This window comes from Rhipicephalus sanguineus, chromosome 1 (genome assembly GCF_013339695.2).
Source record: "Rhipicephalus sanguineus isolate Rsan-2018 chromosome 1, BIME_Rsan_1.4, whole genome shotgun sequence".
NCBI classification, from domain to species: domain Eukaryota; kingdom Metazoa; phylum Arthropoda; class Arachnida; order Ixodida; family Ixodidae; genus Rhipicephalus; species Rhipicephalus sanguineus.
Window position 1 is genome coordinate 213,231,348 of NC_051176.1, and position 25,387 is coordinate 213,256,734.

Consider the following 25,387-nt stretch of genomic DNA (forward strand, 5'->3'; position numbering starts at 1 on the left):
GAGTATTTTTCGAATACTTTGAAGCGAAATTGCAGAAAAAAATGTTACAGAGGATTCCTAAGCATGGTGTTGTGAGATAGCAACATGAAAGTGTTTCTTTTGGCTAGGTTGATGAAGCACTGGCGGGGTGGTGTTTCATAGTTGTCTTATCAAGAATGAGGCAATGTAGAGGCCGAATTGTATTCATGTACATGATTTGGTGCAACCAAAGTGTTGCCGACGACACTTTACACGTGATAGGCAAAGATGCCATTTCCTCAGCCTCTCCTCCTCTTTCAACTTCTGTGGAAGCTCAACTGATGTGGCGGACAAGGGTGTGCTCCCTTCAAGTCCGGAGTTCCAAAATGTGCCTCTTAGACGTCGATATATAAGAACATCTGAAATTTTGGATGGTAAAAAGCTGCGGCTTCTGATTTTTTGGACTTTCTGCCCAAATTTCAGGTCCAAAACAGCATTCCCCCACCTCTGCTACATCTTTCATCTCCATGTTGGAACCAGCGTTTTCTTGAGTTAATTAATACATTTGCGACCGTAGCAGAGCTTGAAAGGCAGCTTTGCCGCAATACCGGGGTGTAATGAGGTGAAGCATATTAAAAATCTAGGGACCACTTCCAATCGGACGTTGACTGTGTCATGGCTAAATTCGACCGAAGCAGAACTTGAAAGGCAGCTTTGCCACAATACCGGGGCGTGATAAGGTGAAGCATATTGAAAATTAGGGACCACTTTTAATCAGACGTTGACTGTGTCTTGACATAAAGTTCGACCGTAACGGAGCTTGAAAGGCAGCTTTGCCGCAATACGAAAGTGTAATGAGGTGAAGCACATTAAAAATCTGAAGGGGTCACTTTCAATCGAACGATGACTGTATTTGTTTTTGGGAAGTTCGAATAGCAAAATTCCAGTGCGAATCGAATAGCAAACACTATTCGAAAAATATTCGAAATTTCGAATATTCGCACACCCCTACTTATTAGTCATATATTTATACAACTTGTTTGCCTCCAAAAGGTCACACCAAGCTATGCTACACTTCTGGATAAGGATGTGGAAGAAGCCGCTCTCGGCACATATGCATCTGTGCCCATACATTGATTACTTAGAAAAGTGGTTTAATCCTTTCGCTACCGTCAGAAAAGAAGAAAAACGTGCCAAAATTACCGAACATTTTTTTTTTTTCGCTCAATTTGTAGAGCTTCTTTTTTTCTGAATAAAACGGTACCATTCTTTCACTTCACTGGAGTTCGCTTATTTCACTAATCACATAAAAAAAAGATAACTCAAAGGTGGGTCCACCGCATGGCAATACGACGAAAAATGGCAATAACATGAAAGCCAAGACACAAATGGCCCAATATGGAGAAATGTAGCCATGTAGTGTCAAGAAACACAAGTATGATGAGTATAGTCTTCATTGGTTCCATGGACCAATTTTTGTTGATGACGAGTATAGTCGTCATCGGTCATTTTGTTGCAAAATCTCATGACTATACTCATAAACGGTAGTGAGAGGGTTAACCAGTGCAGAAGACGAGGCAATGAGCAGAGACTGCACGACATGAGCACTGGCCTCATGTAGTCTTTCCTCTTTGTCTCGTCCTGTGGTATTTAAAAAGCTTTAGGAACGAATTAGGTATTGTGATGTCCCAATTGATATGGCATCAGAAAGAGACATGACTGGGGCATACGTGCACCAGCCATACTGTGACTTGCAGAACAGTATGCATTGTGAAGGCAATCTGAAAAATGTGCAACAACATGAAATCATACTAGATCACTTCATTAAAATTGTTGTTTGCATCGCACCCATGATTTTTTCAGCCAACAAATTCAATGTGTGTGTATGTGTGTGTGCACACACGCATACAAGATGCTTTCTAAAGCATGTGGTTCCTGAAGGTTATTTAAAAGAATGGTGGCACACTAATTCAAATTGTAACAGAAACCTCAAATTATTCCAATATACCCATACAACCAGCAGTCGTCTTGTGTGCAAAGATAGCATTCACTAGCTTACACTGAATTCTGCAGAAATCTTACCAAATTGACTTTGTAACACAGAAGAATGGTATAAGTGGGCATGTTGCTGATTGGAACATTGCAGACTGCATGTGGACATATCATGGCTTATCATGCAGCTGTTAGCAACATCATTTTCTTCTTGGAGAATTCTGTACACTCTTATACAAAGCACAAATGCCCCTTGACACTATAAATGACAGAAAAAAATCGTCATATACAAGTGCAAGTCCACCTTTCTGGATATTTTTTTTTTTGGTTATATATCTGTTTAAGGCCATAATAAAGGTCCTGTCACCAGGTTTGGGCATTGTAAAGAAATAAAGAAGTGCAACACTTAGATCGCTCAGTGGCAATCGTGTCTGCAGAGTGTGATCTGGCAGTGTACAAGGGTGAATACAGGACTCTTTCTTTCATGAAGGGGGGTGTCAGCTGATGGGTCCTCTTCTTGGGGACATAAATTCAAAAACTAAGGAGGGACCCCTAAGCAGGGGCCCATAGCAACACCCTCTAGACTAGCTAAGGCCTCTCCACTCCTCAGTGACGTCAGCACACTGTGACCGGTGCAGAGGACGCGTTTTCAGAAATGCCCATTGTTGCGTGCTCACTCGTGTGCTCGCTCGTGCATGTTTTGGGCCAGCATGATCATTCTTTAGGGATGGGAGTAGGCAGTTTTAAAATTTGAAAACATTTAAACAGCTGCAGTCCACTGTCATCCAATGTTTAATTGGATGACATTAAGCAGGAGAACAGAGTCGGATCCAAAGCTTAGGGTTTAATAAAAACTGCCATTTTGTTATAGAAAATACTATTAACCAGGTGAATAGTCCTAGGAGACAGGTAGTTTTGTGCAAATATATAGCTTCCCACTTAAAATATGCGTCATAATAGTACTGAGGCACCATGACCAGGGAGAATTTTATCAGATAGATGGGCAGTTAAAGATGCAGCACTGCCATCACTAGGGTGTGTGCCCATGGCCAGGCTTGCCCAGGCATCTGCACTGCCAGAGCAGCATCAGCAGTTGGTACCTGGGCATGGCCAGGCAAATGTGGTGCTCCATATTTGTCTGCTGGCACTGTGTCTAAGAGCCCCCCTATTAATTAGTAGGAATTCTATTCTTGATGCAACACTGTTGCAATGTTGCAACATTTGACAGGGTTCAGTAATGTCACACCTATGACCACGAGCAATGTTACAGGCGACTTTCAAGTAGCATTGCAAACACACTGCATTAACATTTCTGTATGTAGCAAGTGATTTAGTCTAAGGTTACCTAAGTATTGTAGGAGCTTCTAACTAGTATTGAAAAGACATTGTAATAATGTTGCTTTTTAATTATATGTTCCATAATACTTGCAAAAAAAGACAACATTAAAGGAGTGCTGACACAAAATTTTGAAGGCGAGATAACTTGTGGGATAGATTTGTGTGGACACACACACATCATCTACGAAATATCAACGAATAATACAGCCTAGAACATATTTAAAATCACGTTTAAAGTGCGTGTCACATCACTCTACGCGAAACGCACCTTTGGTTTTCTTGTAAACAACCAACCGCCACCTGCGTCACAAGTTTGTGTTGGCTGCCAAGATTGTTGCGGGCGCTCTCTCCCACTCTCTCCTAGCAGACCTTTTCAACGGAAAGAAGGGGAGATTTGCACGGAAGTACAAAGGCTGATGTCCTTACCTCGGCAGTGCATCTTGGGGGGGTCACACATATTTACGTCTCAGAGGGCATTGTAGCCACATTCAGGAAGCCTTCGTTGAAAAGAGTTGTCGACACGGTGCTCATGTGCACGCTGTTTTGTGTGCTCACGTAGCCAGCTATGTTTACATAAAAACCACTCATAAAAACCAAAACTGCGACTTGGTGCTATAAAACCATCTCGAAATAATTAACGGTCGCGCGTTCGAGCAAACGAGCTTTCCAGCCATGATAAGCGGGTCATTAACTACTTATTGCAACAGAAAAAACAAGATGCAACATTTTGGTGTCAGTGCTCCTTTAAGAAGTAGCATTGCCTCTATACTATATATATGGTAACAACAAAGCATATCCTACTAGTCAGCTGGGCATCCAGCTCAGGAGCCACAGTCATGAGTCCACATGTTCTACTTGTGAATCGCTTTGATAAATTGAATGTTATACTGAACGTAATAAACAGTGAAAAAACAACATGATGGGACAAGCGCTGCTTTTGTACTCCTTCAGTATTGCCAACTATCTCAATCATTTTGAAAATTTTACCCGAGAAGTTCCAAAGCAGCATGGATCCAAACAGCAGATATTCTAGCTCAATAATTCTTAAAGAGGGTTCAGTAGTACCCATAGAATAGACGCAAGTGAAGAGTTGGGAGGTCAGCGAACGAAAAGACGTGCTACCCTATCTGTAGCAGAGGCATTCTCCTATTGCCTCAACATTAGCATCTGCAAACAAAATTATTTTCCTAGATTAATTTCTCCCACATCAGAACATTGCTCTGGTCGAAACCTGCACATAAACATGCAAAGTTAGACTCGCCGTATATGGTGAACCATGGCTACATGACTCCAAAAAAAACTAGAGTGAGGAAATTCTATCCACAAGGCGCAGTCCTGCGCAGGCATTGTTAAGTTTCCTGTGTATTTTCATGGACTACATCCCAAGAAGATGCAAGAAATACATGTTTACATGTCTACAGAATGATAAAAGAATTTTTTTTAATAGTGGATAATATCTCTCGTGTGAAAATTCCTGACATAATAAAAGGGAATGCTCATAAACAGAATAAGAAAGCGCTCCAGCAATTACTGACAAATGATAGAATGTAGGAAAAGCCTGAATGAAGTCTTAGTCACAAGTTCACGGCAAAGTTATTCTATTCTTTCACGATGCATTAGTGATGAACCCAATGATATATTCACTTCATTACGACATTCATGCTATAGGTGCACAGGCATTCATGTGCAAAAATATTCAACTGGGAATACAACTGTTTTTAAATGGTATCAAGCTGGTTCCAAATGGAATCTAACAGCCTCGTTTTGCAATCTTGCCATCTTGTGCTCTGTGTTTCACCACTGGATTTCTAATCATTAGCATAACCTTCACAGGACAATTGGTCGCATTAGAAACCTACTGGACGGCAATAAATTCACTTGTGTCCAGCTCAGTTCCGATAGGATCTGCGACCGGGAGGCATTCAATTCCTTATAGTAATATGCATTGATGCCATGATGGGGCAACATTACCTCCTAATGTTTACTATATATGGCTAATGTCCACTTTTGCAATAATTCCCACATTCAAAAGCAATGATGATGGAAGACTTTTGCAATCCTGCATGGAAGTTGCAGTTCTTAGAATAATGAAAAGTGGCAGAGTTCAGAAATTTTCTTTGCACTAAAACAAAATCTTGAAAAAAAAAAGAAGCTGTTATGATCATGACCAACATCTATCAACATTTGACAACCTTGCTTCAACATAAAAATGCAATATTACCTCTTGCAAGTGTTTGCACAGCATTTCTGAACGTTGCATTTGTAACATTGTGGCAGTGTTGCTATCTGCAGCCAGTATTACTAGAGTTTGCTAGTTGAATAAAGGTATTATGTTGGGTGACTAAATTGGCCAAACAGAACCCGGCAACTGTACTGGAAGACAAGGACAGAGTGAGTGAAGCACACAAAAGAGGGGGCCCTTGTGAATGTTTGTGTACACTGCTCAACTAGTCCTTGGCCTCTGACCCATTCTCCAGCACCAGGTCACCTCAGTAGAATCTGAAGAACTTGCCCTTGCAGTAGCATACAACTGTAGGCAAGGGAAAAAAAACTATGTTTTTTGAACAGACATATACCTCTACAGATGACTATGCAAGTTAACTTGAATAAACTGACTTATCAGGAGTACCAAACTCAGTGAAAAAAAACCGTTGACACCAATAGGGAATTCCAGTTAGTCTCAATTGGCCCCAGTTGGTGTGACCCATTATCCAATGGGTTTGAACTGGATGGTCTGAAATGTCCAAATGGAATGCTAACCCATTGGCTCTGCTCCAGTTGGTTCTCCAAGACAGTAAAAAAAAATTCAGCTGGTCCAAATGGCCATACCAATTGGCCCCAAGTTGGATCATGAGCTAAAACCAATTGGAAACTTGCACATCAATTTGATAGCTCAATTGGAATAGATAGTTCCAAATGGTCATGGCAATTGGTGTAAATTTTTCATTTTGGCCACCCTATTAGAATTTTGATAATCCAATTGATTGTGCAATTCCAATTGGGGTCAGCCAATATTGGAACATTGTTCTTCCAGTCGGCATGTTTGGATATATCATTATGCAAGGATGTATCATTGTTTGGATATATCATTTGGTTGCACCAAATCATGTACATAAATAGAGTGCGGCCTCTACATTGCCTCATTCTTGATAAGACAACTATGAAACACCACCCCACCAGTGCTTCATCAACCTAGTGAAAAGAAACACTTTCATGTTGCTATCTCATAAGAGGCCGAATTGTATTTATCTACATGTTTGGTGCACCCATCAAAAGACTCTGCCTTCACTCTCTTTCATCTTCATTTGCTCTTTTGGTTATGCCGACGACGGTGATGCCACTCAATGCGGGAACGGGCGCAAAAGCTGTGCTCTAAAAAAGAGAAGAAACTGCTGAATAATTGTGGGACGTTATGACATGGGCATCTCGTTCATGAACTGCTTCTTTTGGCACACAGGTTATAAGAATCAGTGTGGAAAAGAATTCGCAGATCCCACTCATTCTGGTCCATGTACAAGTCCATGCATTCGATTTGACATTGGTATATGAGTCCAATTGGTGCTAGTACAGTTCCAGGTGGGCCTCATTACATACTTAATCGATATTAATTACATTTCATATCCAGTCAAAAGAAATGTATCAGGGGTCAGGTTGATCGAATGATTAATTGATAGTCTCATAGTAAAATTTATAAATAGGAACAGGCTAAGGACCCTTTACACCAGATGGTTCTAATGGGAATTCAACCAATTGGTTCCAATTGGACTTTACTGATATACCAATCAGTTTCAGTTGGACAACACAGAAATAAGTAAAGCTATGAAACAAAAAAATAGTTCATCAAATTAAATGTTAGGGGTATGTGAATAGGGAATTTCAGAATTGAATCGAATACGAATCGAATAGTGATGACACCGAATTGAAAACGAATACAAATCTAACATTCAATAAGGATTCAATGGGGGCTAGTTGGTATGCATCGTTCTTAATTGTTCTGCGCTAAAAAATGTAACAGGGGGACGACACGGGAACACAGACATGCGCAACGTCTGTGTTCCCGTGTCGTCCCCCTGTTACATTTTTTAGCGCAGAACAAGAACAAATCTAACACTGTTCGAATAGTTTTCGAATATTAAGGCAACCATTTTCAAAGCAACCCTAAAATGGTAAGGTAACAATTTTGAAAAGAGCCCAAGATTTCTACAACATTTTATGTGAAACAAATATTCACAAGCTTAGACAAAGGAACCTTATGATTACTGCAAACAGATACAAAAATACCACAATTATTCAAACTGTGGCAAGCTCGTATACAGCAGCAACTTTAGACCCTTCGAAATATTTTGTAAATGCAGGATGAAATATAGCAGTGACAACAGTATTCAAGGTGGCACTTTGTCAACAAATTTTAATTAAATCTGACACATAAATATTAATATTAAGCAATTTTCATGAGTTAACATTATCATGAATTTCATGGTGAAGGTAGTGGATTGATGGTACTGTTGCTTCGGCGACACTGGAGATTTAAGCCGAGAACTAAGGGTACGCGAATATTCGAAATTTCGAATATTTTTCAAAAAATGTTTGCTATTCGATTCGATTCGCACTGGAATTTTACTATTCGAACTTCCCAAAAACACAGTCAACGTCCAATTAAAAGTGACCCCTTCAAATTTTTAATATGCTTCACCTCATTACATTTTCGTATTGCGGCAAAGCTGCCTTTCAGGCTTCGTTACGGTCGAACTTTGCCAAGACAACGTCCGATTGAAAGTGGTTCCTAAATTTTTATATGCTTCACCTCATTACACCTCAGTATTGCGGAAAAGCTGCCTTTCAAGCTCCATTACGGTCGAACTTGGGCAAGAGACAGTCAACGTCCGATTGGAAGTGGTCCCTAAATTTTCAATATGCTTAACCTCATTACATTTCCATATTGCGGCAAAGCTACCTTTCAAGCTCCGTTACGGTTGCAAATGTATTAACTCAAGAATAGGCTGGTTCCAACATGGAGATGAAAGATGCGGCAGAGGTGGGGGCTCAATTAATGCTGTTTTGGACCTAAAATTTGGGCCGGAAGCCCGAAAAATTGGACGCCGAAGCTTTTTAACGTCCAAAATTTCAGATGTTCTTATATATCGACGTCTACGAGGCAGATTTGGAACTCTGGACTTGAAGGGGGCACACCCTTGTCCACCACATCAGTTGGGTTTCCACAGAAGTTGAAAGAGGAGGAGAAGCTGAGGAAATGACATCTTTGCCTATCACGTGTAAAGTGTTGTCGGCAACACTTTGGTTGCACCAAATCATGTACATAAATAGAGTTCGGCCTCTACATTGCCTCATTCTTGATAAGACAACTATGAAACACCACCCCGCCAGCGCTCCATCAACCTAGCGAAAAGAAACACTTTCATGTTGCTATGTCATAAGAATATGCTTAGAAATCCTCTCCAACTTTTTTTTCTCTGCAGTTTTGCTTCAAAGTATTCGAGAAACATTTTAGAAATATTCGAGAAATATTCGAAAAATATTCAATTTGATTTGCACTCACACATTAATATTCGAATTCACTTCGCAACCAAAATTTTGCTATTCGCGCAGCTCTAATTATTTGTTATTATTACTTATTAAAGGTGGAGTGTTTAAATCCTGCTTCACCTCCACCATTGGTTGGCCCGGTATTGCACTATCTCCGGGATCGGCCGACGAACACCTTTTATATTGTTTACACAAAAACATGAAAAATACATGGAACCCAAACCACACGCAGCTTAGTTGTAAAAAGAAAATATTGCACAGAAACGATGAATGATGATTGTGAATATAAGCAATTGGCTGAATGTTTATAGAAAGACATTTACTTTATGAAAGAAATGATGTGGTTGAACAGTATGTTTGTAGCAATGCGGAAATTTAGGCTTCATTTTAATTCTGTAGAGAAGAGAGCCACTAATCAGCCATTTGAAGCAATAGTATATAGATATGAATAATATGTGCATCTCAAAGAACTATAGTATTTACAGTTGATAATGCATGCACCACACAACTTAGCTGCGCACATACTCTTTGCATCAGCGCACTTGTATAGGCGATGAAAGTGCAACGACTTCCAACAATCACCCATTGCCTCATGTTCCAGAGAATGTGGCAACTTCTAATTATGAGATTGACTGCGCCAAGGCAACCGTAATCGCAAAAGAAAGGAACTGCTGCTCTCATCATTATCTGGAATCTCTTCTCCTAGAGACTAAAAGAAAACTCTTTAATAGAAATTGTGGCACTCTTCCACAAGCATACACAGAGACGAACAACAACCCTTGCCTTATAGAGCCATTGTATGTGGACAAAAGGCTTCCATTGGAAGCCAAAATGCATTAAAGACCTTTCATTTTTAGTCGGTGTTTTTCTGTGTTTTTCCCCTTCCTCATGCCTCCTTGTGACCAGACCAGTTATGACTGAACATTTGAACTGTTAGAAAGTGCAGTATGTACTGAAAACCGACTGCACACATTTCATTCCATAATGCTTACATTAGAAAGGATGTAGAATCTCCATTAGGAGGCACTACATACTTAAAGCTACAAATGATGATAGGTCACAACAGTAAATAGAATGCAACTTTTTGACAAGGACACAAACAAAGAATATGCCAAGCGACAAATGCTTTTCATTATAGTGGTCGAGAAAATCTTCACAGACTGTTTTAAAGAAATTTTTTATAGCTTAGTTACTCTGGTAATTTGGTAAATACGAAATTAACACAGTGCTGATAATGACAATTATATTGTAACCTGTAGCAATGGCCATTTATGCAATCATAAAAATGTATCTGGACTAAAGATACTGGGGTTTCAGAAGCAGTTTCTGGATTCACTAAAAAATAGGGGTGTGCGAATATTCGAAATTTCGAATATTTTTTGAATAGTGCTTGCTATTCGATTCCATTCGCACTCGAATTTCATTATTCGAACTTCCCAAAGACAAATACAGTCAACGTCCGATTGAAAATGACCCCTTCAGATTTTTAATATGCTTCACCTTATTACATTCTCATATTGAGGCAAAGCTGCCTTAATATGCTCCGTTCGGTCGAACTTTGCCAAAAGACAGTCAACGTCCGATTGGAAGTGGTCCCTAGATTTTTAATATGCTTCACCTTATTACACTTCAGTATTGCGGCAAGGCTGCCTTTCAAGCTCCGCTGCAGTTGCAAATGTATTAACTCAAGAAAACGCTGGTTCCAACATGGAGATGAAAGATGTGGCAGAGGTGGGGGCTCAATTAATGCTGTTTCGGACCTGAAATTCGGGCAGGAAATCCGAAAAATCAGACGGCGAAGCTTTTTACATCCAAAATTTCAGATGTTCTTATCGACGTCTACGAAGCAGATTTGGAACTCCGGACTTGAAGGGAGCACACCCTTGTCCGCCACATCAGTTGGGCTTCCACAGAAGTTGAAAGAGAAGGAGAGGCTGAGGAAATGGCATCTCTGCCTATCACGTGTAAAGTGTTGTCGGCAACACTTTGGTTGCACCAAATCATGTACACAAATACAATTCAGCCTCTACATTGCCTCATTCTTGATAAGACAATTATGAAACACCATCCGGCCAGTGCTTCATCAACCTATCAAAAAGAAACACTTTCATGTTGCTATCTCATAAGAATATGCTTAGGAATCCTCTCCAACTTTTTTTTCTGCAATTTCGCTTCGAAGTATTCAAGAAACATTCTAGAAATATTCGAGAAATATTCGAAAAATGTTCGATTCAATTCGCACCCACACTTCAATATTCGAATTCGCTTCACACCCAAAATTTTGCTATTCGCACAGCTCTACTAAAAAACACTATTTTCAGGGCTAAAGGTGCAAAAAAAGAAAGCACTAGTGAAGTGAAGTTGGAGCTAAAAACTATTATGAACATGAAATTATAAACTAAAAGATCAATTTTGAAAGAGGTATTCATATGGTGGGCATTACAGATGTTAAATTAAAAGTGAGGGGCCCCTGGACACACAACAGTGCTAGCTAATGCTCGCTAGCAGCGACTAATATTGGCTGACTGTTCATTACTAAATGTTGGCTGGCATTGCCTGTTGCTTATTGGGGGTGGGGGGAGGGTTCAACCATAGTTTATGTAGGTTCGTGCTTGCGTTTGTATGTTTGCGTTATATATACACATGCAAAATTGAAAATAGGGGGGGGGGGTTGAAACCCCACCCCCACTGCCCTGGTTGGCTGCTATCGCTGATGCATGGCATATGCAGCGACAGAGGAACTCTTGTGCTTAACGCACAAGCATTCCCCTTCGAAATATTTGCTGCAATTTTTTTCTTTTGCATTATACTTATTCAAGCCACAAATGACACTGGCAGGAAACACACACAAGCTAATAAGTTTCTTTACTTGCATGCTGACACATAAGCATGTACAGAATTCATACTCATACTTGAAATATACATGTTAGGCACTAGACTATTCGGGCTAAAACAAATATCTTGGTGTTCGTATAAAGCTCCTCAAGATGAACACCTTACCAATACGAAATACTAATCCAGCTGAAATTCATTTTTCTTAGATAAATGTTTCAGTTTGCCAATTAATTTAATGGAATGAGTTGCTAAGGAAATGTGCTCGCAATATGCTGCAAGATGCGTCTTTTGCAGGCTATATACCTATGCACTCCAATAAGTATAAACATGTCAAAGGGAACGTCATTACAGCCAGTACATGGATGTGTATTTATATGTGTATCTTTGACACCGTGATCTACTATGCTTAAGGGGCACCGACATGAATTTTCGAAGGTGAGTTTACTCTGCGAGACAAATCTCCTGTTTACAGAGACGACTCTGCGCAAGTGTGAAGCTTAGTAAATACTGATAAGGTATTTTATTTTGATATTAATGTCGATTTTCACATGGCACATTGACATCGACAGTATTGTGAAGTCAGGCTACAGTGTCAATTCTGGTGACTTCATGCACCAGCATAGCTAATTGCGATGACGTGGGGTACCAAAACATTCAAAACGGCCACCTGTGCGTCACCAGAAACACTCAAAATGGCCACTTGTGTATTGCACAGAGTGGAGTGGCCCTCATCATGATACCTTGTACAAGCACGTGGCGATAAGCTCAGCGCTGTGTCCATTTCTTCTCTCTGTCCGTATTCTAACCCTCTTGTGCTGCTAGTTATTTTACGATGCTCATGCTGTATTGTGACGTATACAGTATGAACCGAAACTACAGTCAGATACAACTTAAGAAGTCCATGGCATTTCCTCCTCAAAAGCAGATGCACGCAAGCCTACACCAATGGGCGCGCACTCCAGGCTGACATCATGAGCCGGATGGTCGGTCCTTGTCATGAGCAGGACTATTTTTTTAATTGCGGAGTGATCGGCTGCTGCGCTTCGGCCGTCTGGGCGGGCCCTCTCTGGACTTCTTAAGTTGTATACGACTATAGCTTTTAAAAACACTGTAATTACTTTTTCAGGCTGCACTCACACTTACTGGTATATCTTCAAGGCGAGGGCTTGGCCTTTCATTTGATGCAAAAATACGACAACTGAAAATTTTCGTGTAAATACCCCTTTAAGGACAAGCTTTCAAAATTTAAAAAAGAAAGCTATAGTTAGCACCAAACAGTGGATGAAATGAGGGTTTATAGAAGTGTCCGCTTTAAGAGTTCATTGCGCATCACATAAAAAAACATATGTCATTTCTCTGCAGCTAACAAAACAGTTTCAGGCATGTCCCAGAGGTGATAATTGTTGGAATGTACCTTGAACATAGCCGAGTCTTGACAGGCAAGGTCTCAGGTTGCATATTTTAAAGAAAGAACATTTCTGTACGTTGATGGAGATGGAGGCATTATGTGCACTCAAGCTAAAACGTCCTGAAGATATGAAGTTTCTTGTTCAGTGAAGTGGCAGTGGGAACAATGTACAGTGGAACCTTAACTGGAATTCTGGGAAACTGGAATATAATAAAACAGAGTTCGAACTAAACAAAACACCTTTGACTATCTATAGTGCCTGATGACCTGTGTGGTACCACATCCTATAGCGTACGTAGATCTTGCCATGTGTTACTGGACGAATTCTCCTCATGCCGTCTTCAAATGTGCAGGAAGTCAGGCAGAGGGCAGAGGTGAGCATGCACAGGCAGTTAGGGAGGGCGAATTGGTTAGAGGTGAGTGCACCATAGTGGAGAAGGTGAAAGAAGTCGAGCAACTCGGTAATGTCATGGGCACGGAGGCGGCGGTCCCGGGAGTCTACACCCACTCCTCCTGCTGCAATATAGTCTATAATGGCACCAAAATACCTTGTTGTTCCGTTAAATGTATACATGATTAAGCACACGCTATTGGAAACAGAAGGTTCCAGTCATTGACCTCTATGCTGAATCTTTTGTACTGCATAACCTTTAAATGTTTGCTAAAGCTGGAGCCTGCAACACATTCTTGGGCATTAAACTTCTCTATGGACCGTTACAAGTACTCCACTATACCAGATCGTGCATTAAACATTTTCATCATGCCTTTACAATGTTTATATGGCTGTAATTTTATAAATCAATAAAGTGGGAGCATATTGCGAACATGCTGTGTACCTTAGTGCAATTGTGGCAATGCAGATGTGTCACCTGCATATACAAATATCTCACCTGCAACTGCAGGGAGTGTGTGGTATTGCGTAGTACTTGCAAACATATGTGACTGCAAAAATACAGCTGCCTTATTCTTCTTAAGTGATTAAGCCTTAGACACAGTGCAAAATGTATAGCACAAATGGGGTGCACACAAGACAACAGAGAAGACCGACTCATTCTTTTTCCATTTGCGCTATGCATTGTGCACATGGAATTTCAGTAAATGAGCACTCTCTGCATGTGTACGTGGATAATGGTCTGTGTTTTAACTTGTCTATCTCGGAATATGGTGAGTCTCTTTGCTTATTGTAATTACATGTAATTGTATTTTGTTGCAACTCCTAGGTGGCAATATTCTTGGTATTTGTGAATATTTTGTTGAACGCAATTAGTTGACAGGCTTCACTATGCATGGGAATGATTCAAGAAAATGTTGAACGTTAGTCGGAAATGACCCTTTCCAAAGCAATTCAACCAATTGCAGAAGCTTGAGCATATAATGTACAAGGAGGTATCCACAGGGAGAAATAACGGTATCTAGAAGTGCTCTTGAAGTTTAGTCAACATTTCATAATACACCAAAATGTCTACACTTAAGCTTACATTAAAGTCATTTCAGGAAGTCTTGTGTTTCGTGGGAACTAATGGCGATGCCTTCAATTGAGTTTACTTTAGTCCTATGCAACATAAAACTTCGTGCAATGTCTTCATTTATCCACCGCAAAGGTCACAGCTTTTATCTCATGCAATTTTTATATCCATGCGCTGCATCCCTCACAGGCTATGCTGAAATGCGAACACCAAATAAGGCAGATTAACATGTGACATGTCTAAACATGTGTGATGACACAAATATATAACAGAAACTTGAAGGTTATGCATGATGTAACTGTAAAGGGATAAATATTGATATGACAGGTGTATGTAAAGTACTGCATATATATCTAGATAATTATTTAGAGTGTCTGCACCACACATAGGCACCTGGTATATGTATGTATGTGTGCATGTAGTAAGTTTTCGTGACTGGAAAGGAGGTGGGAGAGGGCCGCCACCTCAACTTTTGTGGAGGGGCTTGTGTATATATGTACAGGCACTCATATTAAACGGACAAACATATGAGCACACCAATTCAAGTATATGTGTGTGTGTGTGTGTGTGTATATATATATATATATATATATATATATATATATATATATATATATATATATATATATATATATATATATATATTTTTTTTTTTTTTGTGAGCCTGAGTTTGAGTGAGTCCGGCTCAAAAAAAATTTAGTGAGTCTGAGTCTGAGTGAGTCTGGTTGAGAAAAATTTTGATGAGTCTGAGCCCGAGTGAGCCCGAAGGGCAATATATATTTCATGAGTGAGTCTGAGTGAGCTCCACATTTTTTGCCGACCTATGGTCCTATCTAATGAACATCGGCATTACTATCAGTCTTTTGTCAGCTCACATTTATACTCACTTCAACGCACTAGCGTCCATTCGCCAGCTCAATATTGATCAGAGGCATGAGTTACAAAGGGAGGGGGAGGTGCCTTGAACTCCACTCGAAAATTCTTCCACGGGAATTTCTTCATAAAAATATCTCGTCTGAGTCATCTCTTTCAATAAGAATGTCCTTACTGGATGAGAACCACTGGTAACTCTTGTATGAAGGTACGAGGTTAAAAGAGGCTAAGTAGAGCACCGAGTGTGCGAGAAATTGGTGTTATCGAGCATTGACACCATGGTTGAAAAAGCTAATTATAAGCTAATGGACTCATGAGTCAACTCACTCAGACTCAGATTGAGCAGTGAGTCTTAGTTTGAGTGAGTAATATTTTGTTGAGCTTGAGCCTGATTGAGAAAAACTTCAGTGAGTCTGAGTCCGAATGAGTCCGGTTGAGGGAAATTTTGGTGAGACTGAGTCCAAGTGAGCCCAAAGGGCAAAATATATTTCATGAGTGAGTCTGAGTGAGTTCCACATTTTTTGCCAACCTATGTATATATATATATATATATATATATATATATATATACACACCCACAAAACCTCTATAAAACGTTTTATAGAGGTTTTAAACATTTTAAAGACATTTTATAGAGGTTTTGTGTTTCATGGGTATATATATATATATTCAGGGACGTGCATATTTCGCTCAATATCTCATAAAAAGCTTTCACACAAAAACCTTTGTTCGGATGGTCATTATCGTTTAATGTAACAGTTCATTGACACTATTACTTGCCTACAGGGGCATAGCGAGAAATCGTTTTCAGGGAGTTGGGGGAGGGGGGGGGGGGGAAGAGAAATTGATTCCGTTCATAAGTAACTAGCAACTGCCAAGTCTAGCGTAGACTTCTGTTACGTACTGCCTGCACCACGCATGCAGACAGCAGCCGTATCAGAATGGTTACCTCGTGTTCCTGCGAAACCCATAGTGCTGTGTGTGTGTGCCCTCTCGTCAACCGTGGGAAACTAAGCTTCCATAAACGAGATCAACTTTTTCTTTTTTTTTTCTCTCTCTCTCTCCGGAAAAGCTAGGCAAGTGATAGTGCCAATTAAATGTTACAATAAACGTTCTGGGCCACTGAATTTGATCTTTCCACGAAATTTGAGCAAGAAAAGAAAAGGGGTAAGCACGAAATCTCTTGTCGAAGATTCTAAAATACAAGATGACCAGCAAGAGCAACCGCAAATCCAGGAGGTTAGGCGAAGACAACTCTAGTTAAAGTCAACGGAAAGCTGGAAAAACAGTGGAATTAAGCGTTAATTAAGCCGCAGCCGTGGACCAGCACGTTTGTAGACGCCGATGATATTTAAACATTGGCGCTCGACGGACATCAGTTCATGATGCTGATAATGGCTGTATGTGATATAAATGAACTAACCTTAATTATCTTCAGTGCTGCCAAGCATTTATCTTAGAAAAGGACGTGCTATGAAAATTTCATTATGAAATATTTGTTTCAACAGTACTTGGCACTGAAAATTGTTGTTTTCATGGTAATGTTGCGGTATTGCCAGTGTTGCTGTTGTTCGCAGTACAGTTCGTACGTATGCTGGGTATGCTGAGGTTTGCGATCGGCACGTGTATTTGAGGCTGTCTGCGGGTTTGCCTCACCGCCCCGCTTGCGCAGATGGTCATTTGAGGAACTTTTCTGCAGTTATTTCCGCTATGTCGTCAACTCTTAGTTTATTGTGGAGAATCGAAGTTTCGTCTTGCAGACTGCCTCGGCTGTTATATTTTAAGCAGATCCCCTTGCAGAAGACCGGCCGGTTACTTCCCTGTGAGTGCACGTCTCCAAGATCAAGTCACCTATGATTTCATAGTACAAAGCTTCTTATTTTTGAAGGAAAAAAAAACAAATACTCTCATTTGGTGGCGCAGTTCTGTGCTTGAACGTCTATCCGGAGAGTCCTGTGGAAATCTCCTACATAGGTTTCACTGGATAACACCAGAAATAAATTTTCAGGTGATGCCGCGTGACATATACCGCCGAAAAGCAAAAAAAAAAAAAAAAAAAAAAATCTACGCCTAGGAAGTTGTGTAGGGTCATTTCGGCAGCAGGCGTTTTAACAAGGACACTTGCGGCCACTCGCCGATGTTGCACCTGAAAGTGCAAATTTGTGAAAAAGAAGAAAAAAAAAAGGCTAAAAATATGCCGCGCCAAAGCAAGATATGGATTGTACCGAAGGGCCGCGAGAGAAGTCACGATTGTTGATTCATTGAAATCGCTGCGGAATGCAGTTTCATCAGATTTATATAGCCTTCATTGGAGGGCCCATTTGCACTTGTTAACACGTGCCCGATATTGGTTCGGCACGTGTGTTTTGCTGTCTTGAGTCTTACGCCGTTTTGTATTTCTTGTCAGATTTGCAATGGCACAAGGCATACATCAAACACTCTGCATTTGGATGCGGTGTCACATCAGCAAGGCCATCGTTCCTCATCCCCACATGTACTTCAAAGTACTGCACCAAGTCGGACACGAGAGCTGACTTTAAAAGAGATGCGAGGCCGCTGGAAGGCAGTGCTGATCAAAAACAGGATGAAGTTGTGGAAGAAAAATTAAATATATTTCAGCGGTACAAGAAAATGTTCAAAGAATACTGGTATGTCATGTTGCCCGTGCACATTGCAACATCGATCGTCTGGTTTGGCTCGTTCTTCTACTTGGCAACATGGTAAGTGTACATGAACTTCAGCATGCTGTTTGTATATCTTGCATGCACTGTGTATGCCCTCACTATATCTGTGCCAGTGCCCATTTGCAAGAAACATTTTCTTTTTTGCCAAACACTTAAGTACCTGTCAACTATTGACACTGCTTGCCGTCAAGATGTGCCTGGTGAAGTACTAAATCTTGTGTGCATACAGCTTGGGTAATTTTATTTTGTCTGGCATGGTTATTAGCCTCAATTAACATTTTTACATTATCTTTTGTGACCAATCAACCGTAGTTCTAAGAACTCAAAAGTAATTTCTTTCGCTTTAACATTTTAAGAAAATAAATATGACATGCTGAGTGAAGTTTTTATCTTTTGAGAAATGTAATACTGTGGAGCCAAAGTAGTGGCACATTTACTGTGGTAATGATCTCACACACTGTTCGTCTTTATGTTTCTTCAAATTAAAAGAAAAAAAAAAGCAGAATCGGTAGGGGATGTGGAGGGACCATGTTGTGATAATTTATGATGTGTATGCCCATCCTTGTAATCGTTTAATGATATCACATGAGCATTTAACCCCGACCATGGTAGCGCCTAATCGGCGATAAGTAACAAGATCTGCTGTATGATGTGCAAGTGCACAAAGTACACTCGAGTGCAGTTGCCCTCAGCTAGACAGTTTGTTCAAAACATCAGTGTGAAGCTGATCATGTATCACTAATCTCGTTGCCTCTCGCCAATATTAGGTACTACCGTAACGTGGGGTCGAAGCTCGCGCAATGCTATTAAAAGGTTTCAAGGGTGTACGTGCATACAATTTTAGATTTCGGATGTGTCTTATATTTGAGTGCTGTAGCAAAAAATTGCATTCACCAAAGTTCCTTGTTAACAATGTACTACACCTATAAGCACGATTGCTCTCTATTTTGTGTAGAATTTACTTAACTGTCCAAATACTCCAAAAGATGTAGAGAGCCCAATAAAATTACAAGTCCTTTTTTTCTCAGCCTGCATTATTTTTTGTCATACTGGCCTCACTTCTATACATTTCAGGTATTCTTCATACAGACACTTATTAGATCATTGGATGTACAAATATTGAGGTCCCACCTATTCGAAGTGAGAAAGAGTACCTTCAGACTATCTTTGATGATAGCTGTTCAAGCAGTGCAATACATCCAACTTTCAGTATATTGTATAGTCTACAAAATCACCTAATGGATCTAAATATTAATGGTATCATTGTAACATAGGTCTCACAAACTGAATGAAAATGGGCATTTGCCATATTCTATTCCGTTTGACTAATTGATTTCACTGAGACTTCCTAACTTCACATTTGTACTTGTGGCAGTGTTTCTAGTAGTTATTTTGGCTCTATGAAAAGTGAATTTATCACTCATGACAATTGTGACAGTATATGACTCTTTATGTTCATCTCTCATTGCAAATAGTAGTTCACACATTCGCTGGTTCCCTCTCACTGAACCCCTGTTAGTGTGTGTGGTCTGTGTACTTGGATGCAAAGGAATGGTGTTATAAAACAGCAGACAGCTTGGTTGCAACTACTGCCAGGTTCAGAAAGTGTGTAGTTGTGCAAGTCCACTGGTACCCATAGGTAACAAACCTAACTGATTACCAATACCTCTCATGCCCTTGAAGTCGAACTTATTGCTGTACTTTCAAAACTGCACTAAATAGTACTTTGGAATACCCTAAACCATAGGTCGGCCGGCTCACTCATGAGTCGACTCACTCAGACTCAGATCGAGCCGTGAGTCTGAGTCTGAGTGAGTCCAGCTGAGAAAAATTTTAGTGAGTCCGAGTCCGAGTGACTCCGGTAGGGGAAACTTTTGGTGAGTCTGAGCCCGAGTCAGCCCTAAGCGCAAAATATATTTCTTGAGTGAGTCTGAGTGAACTGCACACATTTTGCTGACCTATCGTTCTATCTACACAACTTCAGCATTACTATCAGCCTTATGTTGGCTCACGTTTATACGCCCACCGACTCATGCATACTTCAAAGTGCTAGCGTCCGTATGCCAACTCTATATTTATTAATCAGAGGCGTGAGTCACATAGAAGTGGGGGGGGGGGGTAGGCAGGTTGACCTCCCCCCCGCAAGCTCGTTCACAGGAAGTTCTTGATAAAAATGTCACGTGTGAGTCACCTCTTTCAGTCAAAGTGTCCTTACTGGATCGCGACCACTGATAAGTCATATTTGAAGTTACGAAATCAAAAGGTGCCAAGTAGAGCACCAACTATACGAGATATTGGTGTTAAAGAGCATTGACACCATGGTCGAAAAAGCCAGTTATATGCTAACCGACTCATAAGTCGACTCACTCAGACTCAGATAGAGACGTGAGTCTGAGTCTAAGTGAGTAATATTTTGGTGAGCTTGAGTCTGAGCGAGTCCGGCCGAGAGAAACTTCAGTGAGCCTGAGTTGGAGTCAGTCCGGTTGAGGAAAATTTTGATGAGTCTGAGTCCGAGTGAGCTCTAATGGCAAAATATATTTCATGAGTGAGTCTAAGTTAGCTCCACATTTTTTGCCAACCTATGCCCTAAACAATCATCTGCACAGAGCTGGTCTGCCTTACTTCCTGTTATGCACATTTTGTGGGGACAAGGTATTGGACAAGGGGACAAGATTGCTTCTTGTCGTGCTGCTACTCTCGTCATTGAGGAAAAATGTGTTGAAAAGATTATTCAACTGGATTGGATTGAACATTGCCATTCCTTATATTCTGTCCTTGGGAGCCACCTCTCCTAGACATTGTCATGGGATGCCTGTGCAGCCATTGAGAAGTTTCTATCTGAATTAGGATGATTTAATTGTTAAATTCTTAACACTTCACATTATTTCACAATTTTTGATCTTGTCAAAATTGCTCAGGGGTTTTTTTAGATTTGTCTATCTTTCTAATTCATTGAATTCTTGGACCAGTTGGCTAGTATTTCGCACCAAGTTTCGAGAAGTAGGCAAAGTCATTCCCTCTTGGCATCATTAACCTGGGGAGAGAAAAGGTTTTCTACTTTCCCTGCAGACCATCACAGTGGCCATAGATGTCTACTTTTTGGACTGTGGCAGCTATGTGTGATTGCACCTGCTCCCTGCAACTTATTTCGGTGTAGCCAGCTATTCCTGCCACACTCAGAACTTGAACATGGCAGAACCATACAAGTCTTTTGCTAGTTGCAGGCACCTAGTGTCCGCAATTAGCAAAACATCTCTAGTTGTGGGCACCACAGCTTTGGAGCGGTGGAGCACAGCAGGCCTTCTTTTTAGCTCCCGCTATAAGAAGTTTTACTGATATGGAATTTCGATAGAAACCCATCTTTGAAATGAAGTGCCAAAGGAAAAAAAAAGCAGCTGTCCCATGTTTCAGTTCTAATAGAAATCGGTTGTCAGTAATGTTGCTTCGGTAACATTAAGTGAAAACATCTAGATATAGTAATGCAATGCATGTTGTGTCGTTATTAATATGTGCCCTTTTCTATCCTCTACATGGCTGTTGCTATACAGAATCAATAATTTGTTAATATTTGTTGGTCAAATGTCGTTGAAATATGGTTAACAGAAGCAATATTTGCTGTTTCAATTTGGTGAGCCGGGTGAATAGACTGATTCTTATTGTGGGCAGGTAACTCTAAAGGAGTTGGGCAGTTGCAGCAGAGCTTTGTGCCTATAGCACGAGTCTCACAATGAGTCTGTATGAAAGGGAGAGGGAGTGCAATGAAAGAAAAAAAAAGGAAGTGCAATTTTTGTTGGTTTTAGAAACAAATTAAGATACGTTCGGAACAGAAATTCTGGCCTCTTTTTCCTCAGGAAAGCACCTGCATAGAAATAAACAATTGCCATGTGATGCTAAACTATCGCAGGTACATGTGCTAAAGTTACCCCATCTAACCACAGATAAAATAGACTATACTTTCAGGATCATGGAATGATAAACTCTGGAAGGTGGCCTGTGGGAGGTCGTGTAGTACACATAAATAATTCACTGTTTAAATTGCAACAGCTTAGTGAAGATGCAAATTTTGCCATTGCAAACAAACGAGAAAAGACCAGGAAACGAAGAAACACAGACGGTGCAGAAAGAACACCGGCAATGCTCGTTTGTGTTTCTTTGTTTACTGGTCTTTTGTATTGTTTGTTTTTGCGAGAAAAGCTTGCGTCAGAATAACTCGTACCAGACCAGAGCCCTGCTAAGTGAACAAGCATGTGAAGTCTCATTACTGTATAACAGTTCATCACTGAAGGTTGAAAGTTGCACATACAGCATCTGCCATATTGCACATGTTACACTTTTACACTGTGAATGTGCATGCTTGTAGGAAAGTGTGGAAGATATCCTTAGCCATTGTCTTGGGTGCAAGACACGTAAATGTGTTTTGAGACCTTTTAACAAATAGAAGCTCTTTGGATCATGGAGTAGCACATCAGTGCAATTAGTGTAACATCTCTGAGGGGTTTAATAGCATTGCTATACAAGAACTGTATGAAACCAACAGTTAATGAAGGCAAAGAAACTATAGGGAAGAGTACTTGTTCTTTTTATTAAAGTGTAAAACAGATGAGGTTGAGGGAAATATAAGTGTACAAAAATCTAATAGATATCTTTGAGATCTAAACTCACACCCTCCGCATTATGCGTGTGTTGCTGTATTAATTGAGCTACAATGGTAGCTGTGTAGTACACGAACTTTAGGAGTGGGGCTGCTGACCAATAAACCATGGTAAGCTGCCAGCCATGATAAAGGATTTCTCTCGAGTCATTCAAACACGTGGGCTGTCGAACGAATTACCTTTCATACATCAAATCAACAATACTTTGTCTTGGATACAGAGCAAGCACTGTTTTTGTGTCTGGCTGAAACCTTGTACCTTGCACAGGCTTAGTGGAGTGGCAGCAAGTGCAGTCTGCTTCGATTGAATGTTCACTTCTTCCTCTCCCCTGCTTCCTGCAGCGGTGTCGATGTTGTTCCAATCATGGAATATCTGGGGCTGCCCGAGTCTATCATCAGTCCTTTGCGGAAGTCGGGTCTGAACTACATTGCAACAGCTTCAGCCATGTACAAGTTGGCCACTCCAGCTCGTTACACAGTTACACTTGGTGGAACATCAATAGCCATCCGGATACTTGTCAAGCGGGGTCTCATAAAACCTATGCCAACGGGAGGCCAGCTGCGGCAGATGCTGCGAGACAAGATGAAGCCCCAGTGATATGTAGTCTTTTACAACATACTGCGTAGATTGTAAATAAAGTCGAAATGAATCATTGCTTACTGTAATTGAGGTTGTCTTCTTCAGGTAATATAAAGCTGAAAGAATAAACTATGCGCAGGCTGTTATATCAATTTGCAATGAGCAACACGAAGTTCATTTAGTCTTGTGAAGCACTTGCTTTTCAGTACTCGGCTTGCATTTGTTTGGCAATAACAAGTTTGTCACTGGTGGAGAAGATGGAGGGCTAAGTCTTCCATCTTGGATATCATTCCTAAACTGACGTCCCAGTATAACGTCACACATTTAAAAATATTTTTGCATGTTTTGAACATTGTTGTTTAAGAAAGTTGTCAGAACTTTCCTGGTTGAGTTTTTTGGTACTGTTAGAATGTAATGTTATTTTTGTATATTAGAATACTTTACTAGCATTGAGCATATACAGTTCACATCTCATGATTTCACAAAAAGCTAGGGCAGGAATACCAAGGCCATTTTTCCTTTTAGGATCTTTAGGGTGTGTTCAAATAAAGACAGACCAAGGGGGGTCCCGACTATTTTTTGTTTTGCATGAAATTTTTATATGAGCTGGGAAAACATCTCTATGGAAAGGAATGAACCTTCGTTTTGCGAAAATTGCCACGGATTTCTAGGAAAAAATTCGCGTTTCACTACAGGTGGAAAAAGGCACTTCTTCAACTTTCAGATTTTACAACTTTGGTGGCCTATCACTAAAAACTTAACGCATTGTGGACATCAGTATTAGTTTTTCCTAAGTCTACACCAATAGTATTATCGGCCTACGGAACTTTAAATTTGTGTCACTGACAGTACATTTTTGAAAAATTGCCAAACTTTGATTTTTCAGCAACTGCCTCTGGCTGACCACGAATTCAAGGGTATTTTTTCGCAGTTTTCGCTGAGGCGCTGAAGCTGAAAATATTTCTCACAAGACTACGAATGGTTTTTCGCTAATTAAGCAAGAAATTATGCTACTACACTGCATATTTACTTCGTTATAAAATCCCAAAAATGCCATAATTGTAAAACTAGTGAGAATTGCAACATTTTAGGGTAGAAAAAATCGATTTTTATGAAAATGGTTAACTATACCCGACCATGATTGCTAAATATTGTGCTGCAAAAATATGTTGCATTATTTTATTTTAAATGAGAAAATTGAGCCTATTTTAATACCCATGTATGGTCTTAACATCGATGTGTGGCGTTCTTATGATAAAATAAATTTAGTAGACATATTTAGTTCGTAGCTCGCTTTTTTTGGTTTTAATAATGACTACTGACCCAGCTTGTATCTTTTTTGACCGTTTTGAGTCACAGAAAAGCTGAGCTTGAATTTTCAGAGCTCCTCTGTCCGTATCCATACTACGGTACGTTGAGGCAGCAGGCACACGAGAGCGCGTACAGCAAGACCAGAGCGTAATACCACCCGCAAGAGGGGGAAACAAAAGTACGTATAACAGCCAAGCACTCCGTGACGGAGAACACGTGACCATCGTGAAATGCGAGACGCACCACGGTGCGCCTGCAACGGTCGGACCCAGACAGGAGAGCGTACCCCTCACCCCTGAAAAGAAGCTTTTTGGGTGTGGACCGTATGTCAGTCTGGATAGTGAACTCGAACAAAGAAGTCATGTTGTTTTGTACGTGTGTCAATGATACAATATTTTCATCATATTGTAGTAGCTCTCGTGTCGTCCTCTATTATTAATAATAAGTTATTTCGTAAGTGGATAAGATAGAGATTGCGGCGTGTGTAAGAAGCCCACTGGAAGCAGCTCCCTTCACGTAAATTATGGTGTCAAGACATCAGCTGCGATCCGGCTACTGAACTTTCGTTATTCCACTAAGAACTTCTGGACGCTACCTTCACCCTAAAGAGAGAGTGCCTTATACTCACTGAGACCGCACTGTGGCACAGTTCTGGTGGCGAAGTTTTCTGAACGAAATTGCTGCGCCGACTATTAAAGAGAGACATGCAGGAAGATGAGGTTTTAAAGGAATTTCCGCAGTGTCAAA

General features: G+C 40.4%; 1 protein-coding gene across 2 annotated transcripts in view; it reads left to right on the forward strand.

The window, feature by feature from the left end:
• Positions 1 to 23,413, forward strand: part of LOC119407071 (uncharacterized protein C18orf19 homolog B) — a 579,856-nt gene extending 556,443 nt beyond the window's left edge. The window contains exons 2-4 of one of the 2 annotated variants that reach the window (XM_049419256.1): positions 17,087 to 17,236; positions 17,822 to 18,134; positions 23,092 to 23,413. In XM_049419256.1, coding sequence (XP_049275213.1) covers positions 17,125 to 17,236; positions 17,822 to 18,134; positions 23,092 to 23,347 — 681 coding nt within the window. In that variant the 5' untranslated portion in view covers positions 17,087 to 17,124 and the 3' untranslated portion in view covers positions 23,348 to 23,413. Of the gene's footprint in view, positions 1 to 17,002; positions 17,237 to 17,821; positions 18,135 to 23,091 lie in introns of those variants that run through there. The other variant, XM_037673910.2, reaches the window with a different exon arrangement.
• The last annotated feature ends 1,974 nt before the right edge of the window (positions 23,414 to 25,387 follow it).